Source organism: Simochromis diagramma, unplaced genomic scaffold (assembly GCF_900408965.1).
Source record: "Simochromis diagramma unplaced genomic scaffold, fSimDia1.1 OVJJ01000026.1, whole genome shotgun sequence".
In the NCBI taxonomy this organism is placed as follows: Eukaryota; Metazoa; Chordata; class Actinopteri; order Cichliformes; family Cichlidae; genus Simochromis; species Simochromis diagramma.
Window position 1 is genome coordinate 10,348,384 of NW_024386985.1, and position 23,347 is coordinate 10,371,730.

General features: G+C 40.3%; 1 protein-coding gene across 6 annotated transcripts in view; it reads left to right on the forward strand.

Annotated features, from left to right (window-relative positions):
* suco (SUN domain containing ossification factor) overlaps window positions 1–23,293 on the forward strand; it is a 44,935-nt gene extending 21,642 nt beyond the window's left edge. For 2 of the 6 annotated variants that reach the window (XM_040040336.1, XM_040040332.1), the window contains 23 exons: window positions 133–247; window positions 2,398–2,499; window positions 3,556–3,875; window positions 4,648–4,788; window positions 5,143–5,329; window positions 6,283–6,394; window positions 6,805–6,932; window positions 7,183–7,250; window positions 7,352–7,459; window positions 8,891–8,996; window positions 10,379–10,399; window positions 10,635–10,690; window positions 11,726–11,817; window positions 12,091–12,156; window positions 13,302–13,385; window positions 15,325–15,397; window positions 15,514–16,905; window positions 17,061–17,148; window positions 17,289–17,393; window positions 18,352–18,506; window positions 18,726–18,817; window positions 19,592–19,647; window positions 20,059–23,293. In XM_040040336.1, the coding sequence (XP_039896270.1) occupies window positions 2,434–2,499; window positions 3,556–3,875; window positions 4,648–4,788; window positions 5,143–5,329; window positions 6,283–6,394; window positions 6,805–6,932; window positions 7,183–7,250; window positions 7,352–7,459; window positions 8,891–8,996; window positions 10,379–10,399; window positions 10,635–10,690; window positions 11,726–11,817; window positions 12,091–12,156; window positions 13,302–13,385; window positions 15,325–15,397; window positions 15,514–16,905; window positions 17,061–17,148; window positions 17,289–17,393; window positions 18,352–18,506; window positions 18,726–18,817; window positions 19,592–19,647; window positions 20,059–20,625 (4,083 nt within the window). In that variant the 5' untranslated portion in view covers window positions 133–247; window positions 2,398–2,433 and the 3' untranslated portion in view covers window positions 20,626–23,293. The remainder of the gene's footprint in view (window positions 1–132; window positions 248–2,397; window positions 2,500–3,555; window positions 3,876–4,647; window positions 4,789–5,142; window positions 5,330–6,282; window positions 6,395–6,804; window positions 6,933–7,182; window positions 7,251–7,351; window positions 7,460–8,890; window positions 8,997–10,378; window positions 10,400–10,634; window positions 10,691–11,725; window positions 11,818–12,090; window positions 12,157–13,301; window positions 13,386–15,324; window positions 15,398–15,513; window positions 16,906–17,060; window positions 17,149–17,288; window positions 17,394–18,351; window positions 18,507–18,725; window positions 18,818–19,591; window positions 19,648–20,058) is intronic. The other 4 variants (XM_040040333.1, XM_040040334.1, XM_040040335.1 and 1 more) reach the window with 4 other exon arrangements.
* The last annotated feature ends 54 nt before the right edge of the window (window positions 23,294–23,347 follow it).

The following is a 23,347-nucleotide window of genomic DNA, read 5'->3' on the forward strand; positions in this document are numbered from 1 at the left end:
CTATAGTAATCCTTCTTTTTGTTTTGTTTGTTTGTTTGTTTTTTTTAATGTGTGTGTGTGTGTGTGTGTGTGTGTGTGTGTATATAAAGGCTTATAAATGTTCTAACAAATCTTCTCTTGTTTGTCTTTCAGGTACCCTAGTCAACATGTCTATTGTTCAGAGCAGAGCTTGTCCGGCTCAGGTCAGCCTCGACAGGAGAAAGATCCTGATGGCCTCGAGCAGGAGCAGGACTCCACGCAAAACAAGGTGTGTAGAAGTTCTGGCCTTTTCATGTATCTCAGCTTTTGACTGTAACAGATTACAATTTGGAGACTTGTATAATCGTTCTTAATGTGAAAAACAGAAACGGTCATCTTAACACCAAGTTCTACCTGTGGGAGTTGGGTCATGAACTTTAGTGACCCAGTAAACGTTGACGAAAAATGGGCTGGTGTGTTTGCTAAGTTGGCACCTATTGATCCAGTTTTGCGCTCCAAGGCCCTTCTTTTTTTGGCTAAGGTTCTTGTTATTTCAGTGACCTGCTGTTCTGAGTAGGAAAGTCTTCAATTAGCAGTGTTTAAATGGAGTACACCTTTAAGTGCTTAAGTGCTTAAAAACTCACTGATATCCTGGAGACCAATATGTTGGTCCGTCAGAAGTGGATCACTGTCTGCCCAACTAAAATTCCTGTTTTACAAATAAGGTTAGGGAGCATTTTTGAAGTATCCCTCCAGCAATTAATAATTATATATATTTTTGGGTAGGATCATATCAGACACTCTGGGCTTTTATTGCCTATTTTCTTTATCTTCTTCCTGTGATCTGATGGCTCACAAGTGCTGTATTTCAATTAATACTTTGCCAGTGTTGCAATGTTTATAATAGCCTAAAGATACCCAGCTAGCTGTTGAGTGGCAGATAAATGTGTCAACTAGTGTAAAACCCTCCAAAATCTTTCTAGTATTTACTTTTTTCTTCTTTACATCAATCACAACCCATCTTTATACATCAACTAGGTAACTATAGCTTACCAATACCTTCTAACATCTGGAAGAACGGCTCAGCTGATCACTTTAATGGAGTTGAGTGAATCTGGGCTGTTTTTAAACATGAATGGTACCTCTGAACATCTTTGCTTTAGGCAAACAAAAGAGTATTTGGATCTGAAAATAGCTAATTACATCAGACTTAACAAGCACAAAGAGAACCAGAAGACTTTATCTGGGAACACATTAAAAAATAGCTTCCTGAGACTATCCAAAGTGTAGTCGGTGGCTATCCAGGCCAAGACTTCCTGTTCCATCTGCCACCATCAAATGTTGATAAGATTAATAAAATGACAATCTGAGTAGTTGGCAGACAATAATCGATGGTTATGACACTGCATTTTGGAGAGAAAAAAATAGACAATTTAAATTTTCATTCATTTATGATGAAAAACAACATAATTTTACACTTTAAATTAATCTTGCACTCACAGATATGCAATATAATCATTGTCCCTAATGGAAATAGTTGTAATTATTTTGTATATTTTTGTGTAATTATTTTTGTGTATCTTCATCTATTAATCGCACTTGTGTGGAACTCAAAGTCAAAGATGCTTTCTTCTTCTTCGTCTTCTTCTTCTTCTTCGTCTTCTTCGTCTTCTTCTTCACAGAAAATGGGGCTTGTAAACTCTATACGGGTAGGAGATAATGAAAGGAAAAATGGCATTGGTTGTTTAACTTTAAAAACTATAAAATAATAGTGAAGGTCTTCCTCAAGACTTAAAATTACATGTGGGGAAAAGTGGAACCAAATCCAGGTAAATGGTTACTCACAAAGCTGAGTAACCAGCCCAGTCACACGCAGACAGAACCTGGTCTGCTCTGCAGAATCAGTCATAGAGGTTGATGTGATTTAGGTTAGGACCTGCCCTGTGGGTTCAAAGCGCTACATGTTTTCTCAGGCTTTCATGGCTAAATATTGTCTAAACTGAAAGTAGTTCATACAAAGTGTGTCGATGTCATTGCAGCCATTCGAAGTAGGACGAGGAAAATTGTAGATCGCCTCACTTTTAGAAACATTTGAAATGTATTCATGTGTCAGTGAGTATCAGAAATGAATGATAATTTGGGGAAGTGAATGAGTTTTGGTATGCATTTGTGGGCACAGAAGAAAAAGAATCATTGTTTGAGGTCCAACAACAAACAGCTCTGCCAGCAGCCCTGGCAGTCAGTCATTAGCCTTATAATGTTGCCTTTGTCCATCGACAAAAGGCTTTTTCACATCAGGAGGTGGAAAGACCTTTTGCTTTTGACATTTTTACATACAAAAAACTAATTTGTAGAATAAAACTCAATCTAGTAACAATGCCAGTAATGTCATTAACTTGTATTTCTTATCCTGTGTTCTTATTATTCATTTTCTCCTAGGTGGTGGAAGAGTGGAAGACACACACATCATACGATATGGGGCTAGAAACCGAGAGAGCAGCACGAGAGAAACTACAAAAACAGAGCATACACCATGAAGAGGTAAAAAGACATATCAGTTATTGGAAGTTTTCCAGAGTATCGCTCAAAAAGTTAAGTTACAGTGAACAGGATACTAAGGCAGGCTTTAAAAAAAAAAAAAGTGTCAATATAAAAAGGGAAATTGAGGTTGTAAATACCTTAAAGGTGGAGTGTGAGGCAGAGCTCAGCTTTTAAGTGTGCACCATAAACTCTTAAAAGTATATTATGTATGTGGGACACAAACACGTGAACTGGAAAAGGAAAATGATAAATAATGTTGATCTTAATCTGATGACACTGATCTAGGTGAGCAGTTAAATTGCATCAGAAATAGGGCTGTGCGATATGACCAAAACCTCATATCCCGATATAAGACATCTATCGTCCGATAACGATATAAATCACAAAAATGTAACATTTTCTGTAAATTCTGTGAATCTCGGGCAGCTCGACTTACGTGAAGTGTTTCCAGCTGGGCGTCATGTAGCTGGAGTCCAGTGTTTTAACCATGCATGAAACTATATATTTTTTTAGACATAAGTTGTAAAGGCAGCCATTTTCTTTGGGTATTTATTACACGACGTGCTGCGGGGAAGAGCCTGTTCTAACGTTTGAGTCTAAGGTTTATTTATTTTATTTTTTTTAGCACCTGACGGCTATTTTTTGCTTCTCATCCGTAGATACTCTGCATACTCTTTCACGTGATTCAGTTTATTTTGAAAAGTCTCAACAGGATCTTGAGCTTTATTGTGAAGGGTTTATGTGGAAAATAAACAAGTGGACAGCGATGGTTTTACCGTCGTTGTTGCTAACGACAACGCATAAAAACAGGCGCTTGTCCATCTGAAGTGTGGTTATATTTATTTCTTAAAGTTCTCTCTTTCTCTTATATTTAATATAACCACTACGGTGACCATCAAAACGATGAAAAAATATTGCCGTAAACGTTTATTTTGCGACACCACGAAACAAACGATAGCGTAAAATGAAACTGTAGATGTTTTTATATCGTCATCCGATATATGTCGTTATGTCGAACAGCCCTAATCAGAAATGTACTTTTTCTTCTGTTACCAGACTGTGAAGCCACAAGAAGCTGGAGAAGAAGAGACAAAGCTAGACCCAGAGTCAGATACTGTACCTGTTGCCCCTGAGCCAGAACCTACCCCAGATCCCCAGGCTGACTTGGGCCTGCAGATTCACACACAGGACCACGACCTTGATGCCCCAGTGCTCGCCACTCCAGAACCAGTTCCAGCACAGGGCCAAGTGACCACAGATACCCCAGCAGAGACTTCAAGTGAACCAATTCCCAGTCTAGACTCAAACCCAGACACATCCCCCGATGAAGCTGAAAACAAACCTACCTCACAGAGTGCTGGGCTGACCCACACAGAGTAAGCTCAGATTCACTTCATCAAGCCAATGATCTGGTGTCTTTCAAGAGAAGTTGGCTATAACCACAAAACTGAAATTGGAGAACTGAATTTCTAACCCTACATCGCTAAAAAAAAACCCCATAGAACATGTTGTTCTTCTTAAGGTTAAAGCCAATTTCACGACAGTCCAGGTCTAACGTAATCCGTTTCAGTGCCACTATTGTCATGTCAGACATTGCAAATGTGTTTTGGTATTTTTGTTTGACTTATGTTTCCCTCAGTTGCTTTTTCTTCACAATTATTTACGCAAAGTGACTCATCACACACTAGAAGATGAGTCTAAAGAAGATCTGACCCCATGGATGTTTCAGTTATTTTTCATGGAGCATTGTGCTGGAGCAAGGGACTGTTTATTTATTTATTTTCTAATGGTTTTTGTAATGGAAGTTTAAAAAAAAATAAAGAGAATCATCCCTATGGACCTGGAACTTTGACCCAGATTAGTCTAAATATCTCCTACTACAACAACAACATGTCCTTCCCATGGTATCTTCTGTATTCAGAACTGGGACATTTCAATCAGCATTTCAAGTCCTATTCAGCTAGCCACCAGCAGCAGCCAACCACTCTGCCCCCCTCTTCCTTTTCTCTCCCTCCCGCTCTCATGCCTCTGTGTCATTTATCTCCTCCCCCATTGTCCCCATCCCGCCCTCTCCCCCACCCTACCCTCCTGTCTACCTTCCCCAGTGTAAGGAGGTGTGGTAAACACCATGTCCTTTCTTTCCCTCAGTGCAGTGCGGGTTGCCAGTGCAGGAGATGAATTCCCAGTAGACAGCTTTGTCTTTGCTGAGCACTCTGATTCACAGTGCGGGGTCATTCCCCCCGAACTGGCAACCTGTGAAAGCTCCCCTTTTGGCAGCCCTCTCCTCAGGTGAGTTTCTAACCACCAGAAGCCAATCAAAGCACAGAGACTGATAATGAAGGTACAAGCTACACCTCTCTGCTGTGCCCAACCGTCGACCGCTGGCCTTGCTCTCTACTTAATGTTGCTTTTTTTTTTTCTTTTTAAATTTCCCTTCTTTGTTTTGCCTGCTCCAACCAAGGATTTAAAAAAAAAAAAAAAAAAAAAAGTCAAATTCAATTTTGTTATTATTATTTTTTAACTCACATATTCGACATAGCCTTAAACTTATATTTATTCCATGCCCTTCTGTTCCTTTATTCTTCCCCTGTCAATTTCTTTCTGTTCCCTCTACACCACATTGGTCCCCTCTCTGTGATGTAGCATGGATGAGGCTGTCACAGAGGACCAGCAGACAGATCAGAGGCACAGCTCTGGTCCTGAAACAGAAATTCAGTCGACTCCAGGCCTAGTGGACCAGGAACAAGAGCAGCGTGAGGTGCTCGAAGATGGGCTGTCTGTTTTGGAACAAGTGGGCAACACCTCACACCACCAACACAAAAAACAGCAGGTTAGAGGCTTTGTGGTGTTTGGGAGTTGTTATTTCTGTTGTGAAAGAAGCTAATCACATGTAGCATATGGCTTGAGGCATTACAAAACTGCTGGTATCATGATGGAAAATTTGACAGTTGGACATGTGGTGGGGGAAAAAAAACTTATACCAAGGTACAGTCAACATCCTTATTTCAGGTGAGATGTTCCTGAAATATGATCTGAGGGAGAAGATTATTTTGGAACAACTGCAACGACATGAGCACTGAGCTTGGATATAATAAGATCGGTGGCCTGAGGCTGAGTAAGTCCACCTGTCCGCACAGACTGCAAAACTTTCCGAAACCTGCCGTCTAGGTGGCCATGAACATTATAAATATTCAGCATGCACATCTGTTCTAGCAAAGGGCAACATTTGAATGTTTCAGTTTGAAAATGTTGAGTCAGCCTGCTGTCAGTTGCTTTTTCATGGTTGAAGGACGATTGTATCTGGGGAAAGTATTTAGTTTCGGAGGACGGGAGGGCTTGTGTTCATAGTGTATTTGTACCTCATTTTGCTGATTTGGAGCTGAGATCTGATGACTAATCTGTATGTGGCTGGCAATGACTCTTGTTGGGCTGTTAGGGTGTTTTACATAAGAGGCTGTCTGAGTTGTGGATTTTCAGAATCAGGCTGTCTTGTGAGGCTCAAAGGGGCACTTATATAATCCATCAAAATATTAATCACAGCTCAGTGCATCTCAGTGCTTCAGTCACCACGGGCTAGCTTTACTACCACGAATAGAGGATGGGCATCTTTTAGTTGTTCTACCACACGCTATGCTTGTATAATAAGGTACTTGCTTAGTGAGTCACTGATGCCAAGTAACCTTGTTAACAGAAAGTCAAGGTTCACTTCTTCCACCATGTAAATATTTTTGCATATTATTTGGTGTCTGATATTTACATTCTGGATCTGTGTGTATGTTTCAGACAGGGGAAACAAACGCTCCCAGGGAGACTGATCCCTCTGTGCCCAGCAAAGAGGACATCCCTACCTTTGATGAATGGAAGAAGCAAGTCATGGAGGTGGAAAAGGAGAAAAGTATGTGGATTTATTGTACAGACACGAGACAGCTCGTACAGGGATGACTAGAGACACGTCACATGAACAACTAAGTTCTTGTTTAAGTTTGGGTTCAGGCACCTCAAAAATAGCTTGCTGATGTTAATCTGACTGTGACACAACATGTTTATGCCATTGCTTCTGTAAAGAAGACTACTTACTACCCGTTTGTATGCTGCGTCTTTTCTCGGTTGCATCCTTCCTTATGTTCTGTTCCTGTATAGCTTCCTTCTTTTTTTCCCCTTCCTTTTCACGCTATGCACACTGTGTGCAGCAGTCAGTGGAGCATGTGTTTATGCATGTTGTGCAATATGTCTATTCTTTGCGGTTTGGCACCACTCATTTTCAAGGCTCTCAAAAAGACCTAATGTAGTGCTTTCTCTGTCCAGGTCAGTCTCTCCATACCTCAACCAGCAGCAGCCCCCATCCAACAAAGAAGGTCCAGAAAAACTTCAAGAATAACTACGCTTCTGTAGAGTGTGGAGCCAAGATACTCTCTGCCAACAGTGAGGCCAAGGTTAGTCGCACATCACGCTCTGCCGCCTACACACAAACGCGAATCCTCACGTAATGCTGTCATTATGTGTCAACAGATGTGTCAAATGACTTTATACTTGTTCGCTTAGCATTTAAGCTGAGACCAGACATCTAAGCACGCATGAAACAATTTTTGTCACATTTTGACTGCAATTGTATAAGGAAACAAGCAAGATTAACAATGTTGGGGTGATGGTAGGATTTTAATTCAACTTTTTTTCTTCTTTCAGAGCACGTCTGCTATTCTCATGGAGAATATGGACTTATACATGCTGAATCCATGCAGCAACAAAATTTGGTGGGTCCCACAATAATGGTTGGGTTTAACTGAGCCCAATTTTTAGCTTTAAAAGTTTTATAATAATTATTTTTTTTATTTTTTTTTTTGCTTCTCTACAGGTTTGTGATAGAACTCTGTGAGCCTATTCAAGTGAAGCAGTTGGACATTGCAAACTTTGAGCTTTTCTCATCTACACCCAAAGACTTTCTAGTTTCCATCAGTGACAGGTATTCACTTGTTTTTTTTTGTTTGGGGTTTTTTGTCCTTTTAAGCTAGTGTGCAATTGAAAAACTACACTCAGCATGCTGTCAGACAGTTATAGCAGACAAAGCTCTGTGTAAGCCCCATGCCACACCATTTACTTCCCCTGTTCATAACGGCATGTTCATGCATCGAATTTTTTTTTTTTTTTTTTTTTTTTTTTTATCTCACTTCGTTATCTTAACCATGATATTTGTAGTATTTGCATTGACAAGCAGTGAAAAATAGTAACCACAAAGCTTCGTATGTTCTTTTAAATTACTGACATAATACTTTTGTCCACACTGGGTTTCTGTTAGGGCTATAACATTCATTTAAAGCCCACCCTTTAATACCACAAACTCAGTTATGTAATGTTGCTTATTGCTACGTCAGTATGACTATCAACAGATCTTTTTACTGTCAGTTTTGCTGACAGCCATGCGCCTCAGGTGTAGGGGGAAAAAACTGAAACAAACAGGCACCATGCCAAAAACGAAATTATGTACCGCTGCAGCAAGGCTCAAGCCGTCCCACAAACACGCATCTCACAAGCTGCAGCTAGCTGCAGCTTGTAACCTGCTCAAATGATTTGCATAGGCCTTGCATCTACATTTCTAGTGTTGTATAGAAAGTAGTATGTTTTCAGTTCATTTCCACATGAAATTAAAAGTCAGTAGATGAGCGAAGGAAGAGGAAAGCTCAATGTGTCACTAAAAAATATTAAAAACCAAATTTTTATTATTTATTTATTTTTAGCTAAGGACATACATAGTGGTTACCAACTTAAGCATATAGAGACCTTTCATGTTTCCCATTTCCAAACTTGCACTGTGGCTAAATAAAGTTTCACAATAGTTTTGCATAATTTTTTTTTTTGTTATTTTTTGCTCATAATAAATTAATATTAAATGTTTTTTGTTTGTTAGTTTTTTTTTTTTAATCAAGTACTTTTCTTTCTATCATCACTGGTTGGATCATACTCAGTTCCTCCTAGAAGAAGTCAGTTGTATTTATATATACCACCAGTTCACAACAGTTGCCTTACAGCTCTTTATATTGTAAGGTAAAGGTCCTACAATATTAGCAAGAAACTGACAGCTATCCACCATAACCCATTTAGAGATGAGGGGAAAGCCAGTACTCTATAATTAAAGCAGTTTCTTAACCAGTTGTGCATTCATTTTTGTCCCCTAGTATTATCACCTCTAAATTTAGTGCAGTCGGGGCTTGTGTTGTCTTTGTTAAAGATTTATATCTAGCGCTGTCTTGCTCCATAATGCCGATAATTGCCACTCTTAGACATGGCATGAATATAATGACATTTGTATCCACCCTGTGAGGTCATGCCAGATGACATGTTACAAAATCGATCTTCCTCACATTCACATCGTACGTTTCCCCTCTCTCTGTTGCAGATATCCTACCAACAAGTGGGTAAAGCTGGGAACTTTCCATGCTCGCGATGAACGGATAGTCCAGAGCTTCCCACTAGATGAACAGCTTTATGCTAAATATGTGAAGGTACTCCTGTTTACTTGCAGATAGAATAATAACATATCATAAAGTGTACATAAAATGTCCCCATTTTCAGTGGTATATTAGAAATCTTAGACAGATAAACACACATACTGAGCTGGCTTATATACAGAAGTTAAAGGTGTAGGTCCAGGGAGTGTCTTGTGACTTAATAGAAAGTTACTGATGACATCAGGGCAGTCATCTTTTGAATAGCTAAATTATGGTGACTGTGAGGGCGTAACTGTTTACATGTGAGAATTACATAGTAGAGGAACTCGACGACTGTTTTGATTGTATTTAACATGTGAGCGTCACGACTGGCCGTCTTGGACTGTGTGGATTGTACTTGCATCACGCTAGAGTTTATATTAAGCCGTGATCCTTTTTCAGGGCGCTTACAGTAGTTTCCACTAAAATGAATTTAAATTTCAGATGGTTAAACATTAGGTTTGCCACTGAATGTTAAGGAAAACTAAACAGACAAGAAGCATTAAAATAATTTTTGTCCCTACGCTCATGGTTCAGATTCCTAAATGCTCCCATATTTGGGATTCTGTCTCCATCCGTAAGTCAAACCAGATGTGCCTCATTTCTGCTTAAATTGCAGCGTAACAAACAAAGCAAGGTGTTCATCGATGGATATCACTTTATTATTATTTTTTCCTTTTTTGTCATACACATAGCCTCCTAAGGCAATTTGTTGTCCATTGTATTTATGAAATCTGCTTCTTTCTGATTAAGTGTGTTAAAGGTTGGCTATGTAGTTATGTCTGTGAGCTTTCACACAACAGCCCATTATTATCTATAAAAATGGGTTTGAAAGTGTGATCTAAATCGGTGCTCTTCTAAACGGTCTCTTTCCTTACAATCACTTTTGCCAATAAATATTCAGTGTAGACTTGTTAAGCAGGTGATTAATACTTGGATAATTATCCTTTTTTATGTAACTCGTGGGTGTTTTGTGTAGGAGCTTACTGTTGATTCACATCTATTCTGAACCAGTTTTGTTTCTATTACATAAACTTGTTTTTTTGTGTTTTTTTTAGATTTCAGCTTCATCTATTTTTAGTTTCTACTTCCTGAGCATCTTATTCTTTTTTTTTTTTTTTTTTTTTCTTTCTTTTTTTTAATGAGTAGTGAGCCTGTAAGTCTGTCTGTCTTTCCCTCAGTCTTGCTTGTGTCTTTCTTGCAGCTTATTAGAAACATCTGTTTAGTGTCTTGCCTGTGTTCTGTGATCTTGCATATATCAGCTGTGTGTTTGTCGTAGAAGAGAGCTGAACCGTACACAGATTCTTGACTTCCTTGTAGCTTGAATCAGCTCTTACTGATTTCTTTTTCTTGTTTTATTTCTCTCTCCTTCTGTCTTTGTCTTCTTCTCGCATCAGATGTTCATCAAGTACATAAAGGTTAGCACTCTTCTCTTTCTGTCAGAGGTTATAATGGGCTGAAATAAGAACACTTTTATTTTTTGTATACTCAAATGGGCGAGTAGAGTTTCATCTTTAATGCATGTGGATAATAAACAAGTAAAACATGCACAAACTGTCAAAGCTTGGCAGTTCTACTAATTTGGTGGGTTGTGGGTTCATGGAGTTGTGCATATTTTTATATTGTTTAATAGCTTAACTATTGTACCTGCAGGTTGAACTTCTCTCTCATTTCGGATCTGAACACTTCTGTCCCCTCAGTCTTATCAGGTAAGTTAAAGAATTTCCTTTATCTTTCTAGACCTTTCTCTAATCTTATCAACCCATGGGTGGCTGTAGCTCATCTACTAATTGGGAGGTTGGTGGTTCGATCCCTAGCTGCTTCCTGGCTCCTCTAGTCTGCATGGCAACTATCCTTGGGCAGGATGCTAACCACAACTGTTTTACAATGCGTTTATATAGAAAAAGCATAGGAAAAAGTGCTTGTGCGATTGGGTAAATTATGCAAATTGTAAGAAGCACTATTTAATAAAACCAAATAAAATGATATCTGGCATAAAAGTTAATATTTTCTAACAGTTATGCCATTTTTTTTTTTTTTTTTTTTTTTTGAAGAACAGTCTTATCGTCTTGTCTTGTTCCAGTTTACTTAATTAGATCTTGAAAGTTTCTGGAATCTGTCTTTTAAAACACAACCGCCTTTATCATAAGCAGTGTTGACAAACAAACACTTTGATTTTATTACATCAATGCAAATTGTTATCCAGGCAGCTGTAATTACAGGAGCGCCGCTATATCATGAAAGGTCTGTTATGATTAGATTTTGTTGTTTACTTATTAGGCACCACCTTAATAGTTGTTGTTGTTGTTGTTGTTGTTGTTTTAGATTAAATTCTGAATGTTGTAACACAGCTAAAATGCCTTTTCTTGCACAGTGAGTCCGATGATGAGGGTTCCTTAAGAATGTCCACTTTAAAGACCTTAACTGCACAATCACAATAAGGGAAAAAAAGGAATTTAAAAAAAAAAAAAGAAACAAAAAAAAAAGATTGTTTTGGGGTTTTTTGAAGTTAATTTCCCTCAGATGGTACTTCTTATATACAGTCATCACTTGTGCGTCCATATCCAACACATTGTTCAGTTTCCTGTGAGTTTTTATCTTTTATCTCAAAATGTGCTCAACTGGCATTGTTTTCTTAGAGCTGCATCAAAAAATTCCACTGCCTCCGCTGTGTGGTAATTTCAACTCTTGACCTTTTCTGTAGGTCTGTTTGTGTAACGTATTGTTTTTTTTGTGTTGTGTAGGGTGTTTGGTACCAGCATGGTGGAGGAGTATGAGGAGATAGCAGATTCTCAGTACCCCTCAGAGAGACTTGAGTATTTGGATGAGGACTATGGTAAGATGTTGACGTCGATTTCAAATGCACAAATTACAAATTTCAAATTTGTATGTAAAAGACCAGAAATGGATGTGTTAACTTTAAATGAATTCATACTGTACTTTCATCATTGTGCAAACCAGTGCCACAAATCTATAGGTTATACCAGGCTCAAAAAGCCAAAATACATTATTCTTCAAAGTAGTTACCAAATACATTACTTCGATTTCTTGCCTTTGTTTTCCAATTAATATGATTTTAATTTAACTGCTACCACGTGTTTCTCTTCAGACTATCCTCCTGGCTACCAACCAACAGAAGACAAGGCCTCCAAAAACCTGCTTGGTTCAGCAACCAGTATGTACACGTACACACGTTCTTATAAATGCAGTCGTGAAAAATAGATTTTCACAGAACTTTATGCAGTTGAGCTGGTTCACTAGCTTGTTTGAACCACTTTTAGTGGCAATAACTTGAAGATCAGTGTCTCACATCTTTAAGGGGGAATTCTGCATGTTGGCGCAGCCCTCATGAGGTCCCTTCACACCATTTCAGTCAGATTGAGGTCTGGACTTGGCGCCATTGTTGCACCCTGATTCTTTTTTTTTTTAATATTTGCTGCTGTGCTCTGTATCTTATATTCCTGTAACGTAACCCAGTTTGGGCCGAGCTTTTGCTGTTGGTCAGATGGCTTCAGCACAAAAGCGGACAGCCCTACCTGATCGAATTTTAAAAAAGGAATAAGAAAATGTGTCAACTGTCATCAAAAATGTTAATGAAAATGTTTCATTACATGTCATCAAACTGCAGCTACAGTAATCTGGTGTTTCCATCCTATGTTAAAGAAGAACTATTTTATGATTTGTGTAGGTTTGGCTTTAATACTGTTGTATCCAGTCATAGTGCACACAGTTTTTTCAATTATCTCAGACCTTAATACAGTTGTTGGTACAGCAGCCAACTTTATGGCGTGTTGGGTATGAACTCATTCACATACTGTTCAACTTGAAGTATTTTAACCCACTTGGTATCCTGCGTACACACTGTGGGCTTTTTGAGTTGCATAAATTTTGCTGCTTGGCTTTATTTATTTATTTATTTATTTATTTATTTATTTCCGGAAACCACACACACATGCACAAATACACTGGTGCCCTTCTGTCTCCTGAGTTAGCGAAGGAGGGGAACGGTGCACCCCTGAAAATGTACCGTGCACACAAGTCTCAGAGCTCTAACCATAAACCATAAAAGGGCTTCAGAGTGGATGGACCCTGGAGGAAAGGCTTAAAATAAAACTCATGACAGTAAATCCAGGAGACATAATATAGAAGGAGAATACAGTCATCAGAGAGAATGGTTAAGAAAATAAAGCAAAAACATATGGCGCAATATGTGGTTTGGCTTTGATGTGTTTGGCCTGAAGCTGCTGTCAGTCAGAAATCTCATGTCATGGAAAATAAATGCATTGCGTGGATGTTCTTCTTCTTTGTTTTTGTTTTTAGATGCCATCCTAAACATGGTAAACAACATTGCTGCTAATGTGCTGGGAGGAAAGCCAGAGCTGGAGAGTGGAGCAGAAACGGGAGGTACTGATTTCTCAGAGGCCACTTTTTAGACCTTTTTAAAAGTTTACTTTTCCATTTTTGTTTTTGTTTTTCTACCATGACATTTTCACATGCAACACTTGAACAGTACACCATACACAAGTCAACATTTTCAGCCATCTTACATTCATCAGAGTACCTTAGACTTATTTATATTGCTTCATTTTTAATTTTCTTAAAAAAATAACCTCAAAATAAATCCATTCATACTGATTTTGGGGTTAGCCCAAATGGGCGCTGAAGTAACTTATATTTGCACTGCTCTAAGCATAAGTGTAAGGCAAAGTATAAACACATCCATGCACAAGTGTAACATAAGCTAAAATTTGTTTGGCTTCCCATTCAACTGCCAATAAAGAGCTGATAAACTCAAGTTTCCTGTTTTATAGACATCACATTTAGGTGATCTGTTACTGTCTCTTTAAAGGTTAAAGTAAATTACAGATTTAAACTACAGATTGCCAGGAGAACGTTACACATGCTGATTAGGGGCACATTTTTTTTTATGTGTGTAATGTACATGTAAAAATGGTCTAGTACTCGTGTTTCGCAAACTACTTGTGTAACTATACTAAGTAACTATACTTGGTCCACCTCTGCAGGTCAGATTTAATCAGCAATCTGACATTGATGGCACAGACTCTTCACATATTCCGCTTCGTTAGAAAAGACCTTGACTTGAATTCTGTTGCATGTAGCTCCCACACCTTAGCTCGAGGTAATATGACTGGTCTATCTGTATGAAGTGTTATGGAGCAGGGATTTCCGAGTCAGCACTATAAAAGACTTTTACTGACATTGTTGAGCATGAATCATCCATCCAACAGGTTTTGTTTTGTGAAGGTGCGTGCATGTGTGAAAAGCTAATTGGAAATTCCGGTTAAGAAACGTCCATATTACATAATAGGTTTCACACCTCCCTGAGGTTTAGATGAAAACTTCCTTAATGTGAAAACAAATTATAGTTGTGCTTCTTCTTTAGACCGTATAGCGTTATCTTATGAAATCCCTTTAAAAACAAATTCAAATGTATTTAACACTTATAAAGCAAACTTTAATGCTGTGTTTTCATTCCTGTACTCTGCTCTTACTGTGTGACTGCCTTTTTCCTCGCGTTCTCCAGCCAGCCTGTCTTTCCACATCTTGTTTAGATTAACTGCTTCAAAAACTGGGTCACTTTATTTCCTTGGCTAAAGTGCAAACATATGCATAGACTGAATGTTCATGTGTATATGTGCTAAGAGAGCCAGATGTTTACTTGGCTCTTGGCAGGAGGTCCCTAGCGGTATTTCAGCAGAACTTTGGCTATCTTTGTTTCAGTTCTTCTTGGCAAGGAGCTCAGCTAAATTAAGACAGTTAGGCCTATGACGCTGAGCTTTCTTCTAGTTCTGTCTACCACACAGAGCGCTATCAAAATGACTCCTTAGACAACTTTTCTCTAGTGGGGTTGACTTAAAGAGGGGAGGAATCTATTAACAGATTTGGCTCTTATGTTTCTTTATGCTTTTAAAAATTTATTGTATTTAGACCTGTTGGTTATGACAACTGATTAAAAAAATACATTAAAAACTCCACAAATTCATCCTTTCAATTATTAGCACAACTCTATAGTGTCTTTTTACTGCTTGCTCTCTACAGTGGCTGTTTTTATTCCCATTTACGCCCACTGAGTGAGGCAGAATTTGGGAGAGACACAATCAGTTCAAACTGGAACAGACTGGTTCACAGCATTTCTCCCTTTGCCTAAACATGGGCATTCCAGCCTGGAGGGACTGTGCACCTACACTGTCCCTCCTACAGGAGGGTGGAAAGAAACGAGCCACTGCCAAGTTAGAGGGTTCTACGCAATCTTAAAAACAGTAGCCAAGTGTTATTGCTGTGCTGTGTTTGTTTAATTGTTGTGTGTTTCTCCAACCCCCAGGTAACGCAACAACAGAGGGGGGTGAAAAGGAGAGCACAGAGTCAGCTAAACCAACTGAGGCCCTACACACAGTGTAAGAGCCATCAGAGATAAACCTTTATTCATTTAAATTGAATTCAGTTCCACGTGATGAGCTTTTCAACTCCAAATCCCACAGTAAGCATGTTTTTGTTTTTTTCTTTTCTTCAGACTGCAACCTTCAAAGCCAGAACAACCTACAACAGAAGAGGTCTCTGTCTCTAGTGACTCCTCCACATCTTCCCACTCATCATCTGATCCACATAAGGATGTGGATCAGATTGTCACTCTAGTAGAGGAGGAGGAAGAGGATGAGGAGATCAGACTGTCAACTGTTACTCTATTGGAGGAGGAGGGAGAGGATGATGAAGAAGGGGAAAAGAGCGAGGAGGAGATGAGGAAGGAGGCAGACAGGAACCAGTGGGAGAGCCAGGCTTACTGTCCTTTCACCTCCTTCTCCTCCCTCTCTCTGTCTTGCATGGTCACTCTGCCTGAGCTGCTCCATCGCTGGTGCTCTGCCAGGCTGGCCAAGGAGAGACTGCGCAGCCTTAAGAAGAGGCAGCTTAGCACTCAAACACAGACTCACCCTACTGCGAGCACACCTGTCCTCACACACACACCTCCACTGATTCCTATTCCTGCCCCCACACCTATCCAAGAACCCCTTCCTCTCACAGAAAAAGCTCCAGAACTCGAGGTGCCTGAGAAGGGGCAAAATGAGTGCAAAGCTCTCAGTGAGGAGTACACCACTGACACGCCTCTCAGCACTGACACACCTGATTCATACACTCCCGAGCTCAGCATCCTCCTAGAGCCCAGCAGAACCTCCACCATCCCCCCTCAGAGTTTCTCAGACAGCCACAGCTCCCTAACACAGCCTACCCCAACCCCAAAGGAGAACTTGTTACCTTTAGTTAAAGACGCAACCCTAGATCCTGTCCCCACTCCTCTCCTCCAAGCTGTCTCTATCCCAAAGACGCAGCACGCCAGCAGCGTCACCCCCACGCTTTCTGCCAGCACTCCCCCGTTATCTCCATCTTCTGAGACGGCTTCTCCTGTCGTCGCGGTTCCTCCTGTCAAAGATCAGCCTGTTCAGCCTCTTCCCACTGCTTCAAGACCTGAGGATTTTATCTCCCCTCCCACTGAGCTGCCAGCAGCTTTGCCTTCAAATGACATTCACACAGACTCAGTTAAGTCAGGCGTAGACAGCGGGGACTCGCAGAGACAAAATGTTCAGGCTTCCCAGACCCACGGGGAGCAGGCTGATTCACTTCCTCAGACAGGAGAGCCTCATCGGGTGGAAGAGACTGTAGAAGAGGAACTGCTGAATGCTAGTGGTAATGGCAACGCTCAGCGGACGGCTACAGACTTCTATGCAGAGCTGCAGAACGGTGGAGATTATAATGGTGGAGCAGTGAATGGGAACAGCGTGTTAGTTAACGGAGGCGCAGTCCACGGATCCAGCCAGAAAGAGAGTGTGTTCATGAGGCTGAACAACAGGATCAAAGCTCTGGAGATGAACATGAGTCTGTCCAGCAGATACTTGGAGGAACTCAGCCAGAGGTGAAACCACTGGCCATGTTGAACTTTTCAAATCTGCAACAAACTGCAACAAAAAGCAAAGTTTCAGTACAGATTTTACTGCCCTAATTTGTTTCGGATATTTGCAATCTGGGAGAGATTATTAGAAGTTATTTATATGTATCTGTGATTTCCAGATATCGTAAACAGATGGAAGAGATGCAGAAAGCGTTCAATAAGACCATCATCAAGCTGCAAAACACCTCCCGTATTGCTGAGGAACAGGTCTCATTGCATTAATCATCTTAAATCACAGTAAAATATGTTTGCAGTTAAGAGTCTTATTTACTCCATCTACTGACACCTGAGCAGCTGTGCTGACTAATATCTTCTTTTTTTTTTTCTTTTTTTTTGTATATTTTCAGGACCAGAAGCAGACAGAGTCCATCCAAGTCCTGCAGAGTCAGTTGGAAAACGTCACTAAACTGATGCTCAATCTCACAGCTACAGTCAGCGAGCTGCAGAGAGAGGTATATTGCTATCGTTGATTGCTGAGTAGACTATCTATTGCTTAGTTTTTAACAGAATTGTCTTTTTGTGTTGGGCTTAAAACCTTGTTGCTTGTGTTCAGAGAGAGATTTATTCTTCCTTTTGAAAATAGATCATGATGCTTCTGGCTCATTAACATAACGTACTTTAAACACCATCTGTCGTCAGATCTCTTGCTGTTCCAGATATAGTCCAGGTTTGATTTTTATGTTCGGAGTAATGATTTTAGTAGTCGGGACCTTGAAATCCATCTGAAATGGAGTATGCCAGATAGTAGGTACCAGCCAGAGTAACTAGAGGTGAAATTAAGTATAATGGAATATAACATTCGTTTTACTTACAAGTTTGTTTATAAGTAGATAAACAGACAATTTAAAAAAATTGAGATTTTTTTTTTGTAGTTTCTTTCACATAAGTATAGTGTCTGTGTGAAACCTTAAAATTCATGGCCATCATGTATTGTTTTAACTTTTTTTGTTTTGTTGTTTTTTGTTTATTTAAAGTCTTTTGCTTCTTCCAAAATACGTGCAGAGTTTGACTTGAGTGGAAAACATTTTTCTGACTTGAATATTTCAACATGTTTGGCTTTGACTTTTCACCAAGGCACATTTTCTGAGCCCACACGATTAAATGCAGTTACATTAAAAAGGATAGAGGATAAAGTTTGTGTATCCTTTTTAAAATAACAATTTGTGGGTAGTTTGTCCTGGTTTTTCCTTCTTTCTCTCTCTTTTTTTTTTTAAATTCACTGGGCCTTTTGCATACAGTGTTTAGGCCAAACTAAAAGTGCTTTTGGAGTAAGGTCACGGAGGACATGGTACAAAACATCACAACTGGGGAAAAGGACCACTCACGGTATCATAAGTCGACGTAGCTGTTGAATGTTTGTGATGTGTTGTGCATTGTTTCACTGTTGACTGCTGAAATCGTCCTCTGCAGGTATCGGACCGTCAGAGCTACCTGGTGGTCTCTCTGGTTCTGTGTCTATTTCTGGGGATCCTGCTGTGTCTGCAGTGCTGCCGCAGCTCGGCCCCCAGCCCCAGCACCAACTCTACTGCTCTTCCCAAGAGCAACCACTACCCCAGCCCCAAGAGGTTTGTCACCCGCATGCATGAATAGGATATTTTATTTCTGAAGCTTTGCTATGACATTTTGTTAAGTGTTGTTCAGTGTTTTCGTATTAGACTGAATACTGAAGCTGTTGTCTGTCGGTTGCTGTCATTCCCGTCTTGCTACTAACTGTAGAAAGATTGACAATCAAGGAATGAATGTGGTATCTTGTAAATGTCAGTCATTTTTCCCTCCCTTATCAGATGCTTCTCCTCTTACGATGACATGAGCCTGAAGCGCAGAGTGACCTGCCCACTTGTTCGCTCCAAGTCGTTTCACCTGTCCTCTACAGAAGGTAAGAGGTCTTCTTCCTACATGCCCATTCACTTTTCAAAAATCTCTCCTCCAACACACTTTTGTTTTACCCATATGTTTCCTCCCTTTGTTTTTCCAACTGAAACATAAGCAGCATTGAGATCTGACACTACAGTCACGCTGCAAACATCATGTAATCTTGCCTTTGGGCACTTTCAGGCTAACTGCTTTTGATCACTGCGTCTATTGCCACATATCTCTCCCCATCCAAACACTACTTAGCCTTGCTTCATTCTCTCCATCGCTCACTCTTTGTACCTTTGCTGTTGCTTTAAGACATTTTGCCAGGTTTAGTGACTGATATCCCTCTTGTTGCCACTGCCTAAAGCAACACACGCCCACAAGGAAAGGCTGGTGCAAGCAATAAAAGTATCAGCTCTTGAAACCTTAAACTCCCGCTGCTGTTCATTACCCCCTAATGACGTGCATGCGTGTGTGTGTTAGAGAGAGAGTTTGCCCTTGAGGGTGGGAGGCTGTCATTGCCAGCTTGCCACATGCAGGCATAAGGAGTGTAATAATAGAGCACAATGCTTTGCTGGCTCATGGTAGACATTTGCAAGTAGTATTCCTTAATAAAAACAACACCTGCTTTTCTATGATTTCAAATCTTGTTTTAACAACAAGCTATTAACACAATATGGATTTATGCCTTTTCATCTTTAAAACTACTTGCAAGGTCGCTTCATGCTTATTACATGTACGTATTCCTGTTTCCCATTCCATCATTAACCTAGCCCCTTTCTCCCCTCCCCAGTAGGTCCAGATGACTTGTACATTGTAGAACCTCTAAGGTTTTCTCCAGAGAAAAAGGTACAGTGTCTGTTGGCTGTGATGGCCGTCGTATAAAAGTACTGTGTTTTCTCGTCTCAATGAGTCTTTCTAATACGTCTGTTTTAGAAAAGGGAATTCTTTATTTTGTGGAGTAAATGAGATGAGGTATCAGCTGAGCAGTGGAGAGAATTGGCGAAATACCCATTAGCGCGTGTCTGTGTCTGTGTGTGTCTGTGTGTGTGTGTACTGCCAGCTTTATTCGCTTCAAGTTTTTAATATTTTTAGATAAGCAGGTTGAGTAGTATGTTTTTGTTTTCCTCATTTCCATCATTCCCTTTTGAACTTTCCCACCTTCCTCCGACTATTGTTTGTGACTTAACGTTATTAGTTGTTTAGTTTTCTGCTGATCTTTCTTAAGTAATTTCTCCATCTCTTATGTTTACCTTGCAGAAAAAACGCTGCAAGGCAAAGTCTTTGGACAAAGTTGAGACTCTGAAGGCGTTCGATCCTTCTGCTCTCCTCACTAACGGGGATCCCAAGTTTAACAGCTTCCACCCGTGTCTCCCTGCGCCACCATCCTCAACACGCCCCCTACCTCTTCCTCCTCCTCCTCCACCTCCTCCTCCCTTGCCTCCTCCCCCTTCAACACCCCAGGAGGGCCCATTATTGCCCCGTCGCGCCTCTAAGGAGTTCCCCTCAGAGACTAGCAGCTGCAGCTCGTCCACCCATTCTGAGGAGTCGTACGCCAGCCGGCTCCCCCCTCCTTCTCCCGTCTTCCCCGCTGATGGCGTGTGCAACGGCCACGGCCTTTCTTTCCCCCTCAGCCAGCCGGTTGCTAAGTCCCGTCAGGAGAAGCGCTCAACGAAGCGGCGGAAGTCTCGCCAGACCGAGCTGCAGTTCCCGCACATGCCAGTGGGGAGCGTTGGTTCTCTGCCCAGCCTGCAGCAGCTTATGAAGGGAAACAAGGAGATGAGTGTCGGGACCATCGGGGTGACAGCCGTCACCGGACATGTCTGAATCCTCACGCGTCACCTTTACACGATTATCTGCTCACACCTGTGCACACACTACACGGTAGCAGACATGACAGACAGAAGAGGTCTTACCACATCCCAAAGAACCACATTTCCCATGAGCACCCAGGCGCACCGTGGAACTGAATTGGCTATGGCAGCAGTAGCTCAACATCATTCAGTTCTTCTTCACTCCTGTCAAAGACCCGTTTACGGTTATGTGCCTTTATATCTGTTCTAGACCTTCTAACTCTTAAAAACGTGAAATGTAAACAGTTGTTGATGTGCACAAAAAGACACTGTGATAGGAAGTGAAACACCAGGAAGAGTCAAAACTATTCAAGTGTGTTTGAGAGATTTTATTTTATTTTCATTTTTCTACTGGATAAGCACATTTACCCATGAAAGTGGAGCACCAGTGAATTCATTTCCCCACTCTGAGCACAGTGAGGAGAGGTGCTGGTCTCAACTCAGTGTTCCTTGAAAAGTATTAGGCTGCTCTTTGGGATGAAATATGTCATTATAAGAGGACTGTGGAGCATGACAAATGACTTCTCTTATTCTTATTTCCTCCTGTCTTTCATTGCCATCATTTAACCTTTTCCATCCTGCCTTAGTCTCTAAATGACTGCAGGTGTTTGTTTGGGACCAGTGGGTAAAACAGTCTCATTCTCGCCTTCTGTCTCTGTCAGTTTGTTCCAAACCAACCACGAGAGCTGAATGAAGAAAAGTCTACATGAGCGTATTAGCCCTTTTCTTTTTCTTTTTTTTTTTTTTAAGTGTCTCAGTTAACTTCATAAAACAAATACAGTAGCAGCAGTCCAGCTCCTGTAGACCCTGCTCAGTTTGGGCTGGGCCCAAAAACGCTGTCACATTAGATTTTGTAACTGTGATAAAACAGCTCGGAGGCAAGAAGCTGTAATATATTGTTTCATTACTTTTATAGTTCTTTCATTTGTAACTGAGCCATGTTTCTCTTAGCATTGCTGGTTCGGCTTGTTTGAGTTGCTGTCAGAGCCAGTATGGGGCAAAGTGTTTCCTGTTAAGGGCACAGTTTACTGTAGGGTAACAGAGCTGAATGTTTACGCACACCCTCTCGTGGACCTTGCAGATGGGTCTGACAGATCAGCTTTATTTATCTATTTATTTATTTAAATGAACAGAGAATTTTCTAACCTAGTCGCTGGTTTGCCAGTCTCCCAGTCTTGCAGCGTCACAGTGGCTCAATGCAAGTTTGTTACATAGAATTACTACTCAGTGGTACTGACACATACAGTCATGGTGGATGGCTCAAACACATTTGCTTTCTTTCGTTTTCTTACCTTATAACGTCGTCTAATTGTACTTGGCTCAGCCTGAAATATCGGACAGTAATCGCATTTTCTATCCAACAAAATAACAGTTAAAGGCTACATGCATGTTGGGAACACGCTGCTGCTTCTGTGTGTTTTCAGAGCTGCTGGAAAGTTGGAGATGCTTTTATTAAAGAAAAAAGAGAGAGGCTATAACAATGACTGTAGTACTGTGCTGTCTTCTGTCTGCCTTTTCAGCATCTCTGCTGGATTGGCTAACTGATTTTATGTTACCCTGGCTGTTTTGTTAATGTATATTCAATATAACAATTCAGCAAAAACACTGCAGGAAGCTGCAGATTTATTTTTGTTTGCTTTTAAAGAATAAATTTAACAGGGGTTTTTTATTCCCCCTTCTATTTATGCAATTTCACAGAGGTTCTGCATGGTTGGCGTTGGACGTCTTGACAGACAGAATTTTCTTCTAATGCTACCATCCCATATGAGTGTCATTACCTGTTCTGACCAGCTTCTACTGCTCTTCTTTCCTTACATATCTTTATCCAGAAATGTCACCTCTGACCCCCTGTGCACGACTTCTGTCTGTGACTGTGAAGAAAACTTTAAATATGCCTGCTTTGATTAACCACTCTACCATGTTCCTATTGGCTTCAAATGCTTTTTCATTCTGCTTGCCTGCTTTTCTGTCTAGCTTTTTTTTTTTTTTTTTTTTTTTTTTTTTTTTTGGCTTGTCATCGCTCTTTGATGTCACGTGTTTGCCCCACATCGAATGACAGCGGTCGTTTGTGAGGAAGAAATGAATTGTTGCTGAATAAAAGGGAACGCAGTAAAGATTAATCCAATTCAGAACACTATTAATGTGGTTACTTATATTCCAAGAGCCGAGCAAATCCAGAGGGTGGTTTGTTTGTTTTTTTTGTTTTTTTGTTTTTTTGTTTTTTTAAATCCCTGTTTGAATGTGTAATATGGTTGTGTGTAAACCTGTACGCATGCGAGATTTTTTTTTTCGTGTGTGTGTGTGTGTGTGTGTGTGTGTGTGGGTCTGTGTTATGAAAAAGACTACTTTAAATCGATTTAAACACATAACACAGCAAACAACAAGAAAGCACTTGGAGAGAAATTCTAAACGCTCAGTGTGCACTTTGTATGACTCCTTATGCCTTTTTGTTTTTCTACCCTTTATGTCAAGTGCTACCTTCTCTCTATCCCTCTCTCTCGCCCTCTCTTTGTCTCTGTGAGTACTCTGAAGAGCTGCACAGTATTTTTGAGCAGGAGTGAGTTACTACAAAAAAAATGTAGTGCCATTAGAAACTGTGAATTCTTTCTAAATAAAATGTTTTTGTTTCTGTTTGTCTTTCAGTTGGAGTTGTTTCATGTCAGATTTTTAGCAAAATTGCTATTTCACTTCTGTTG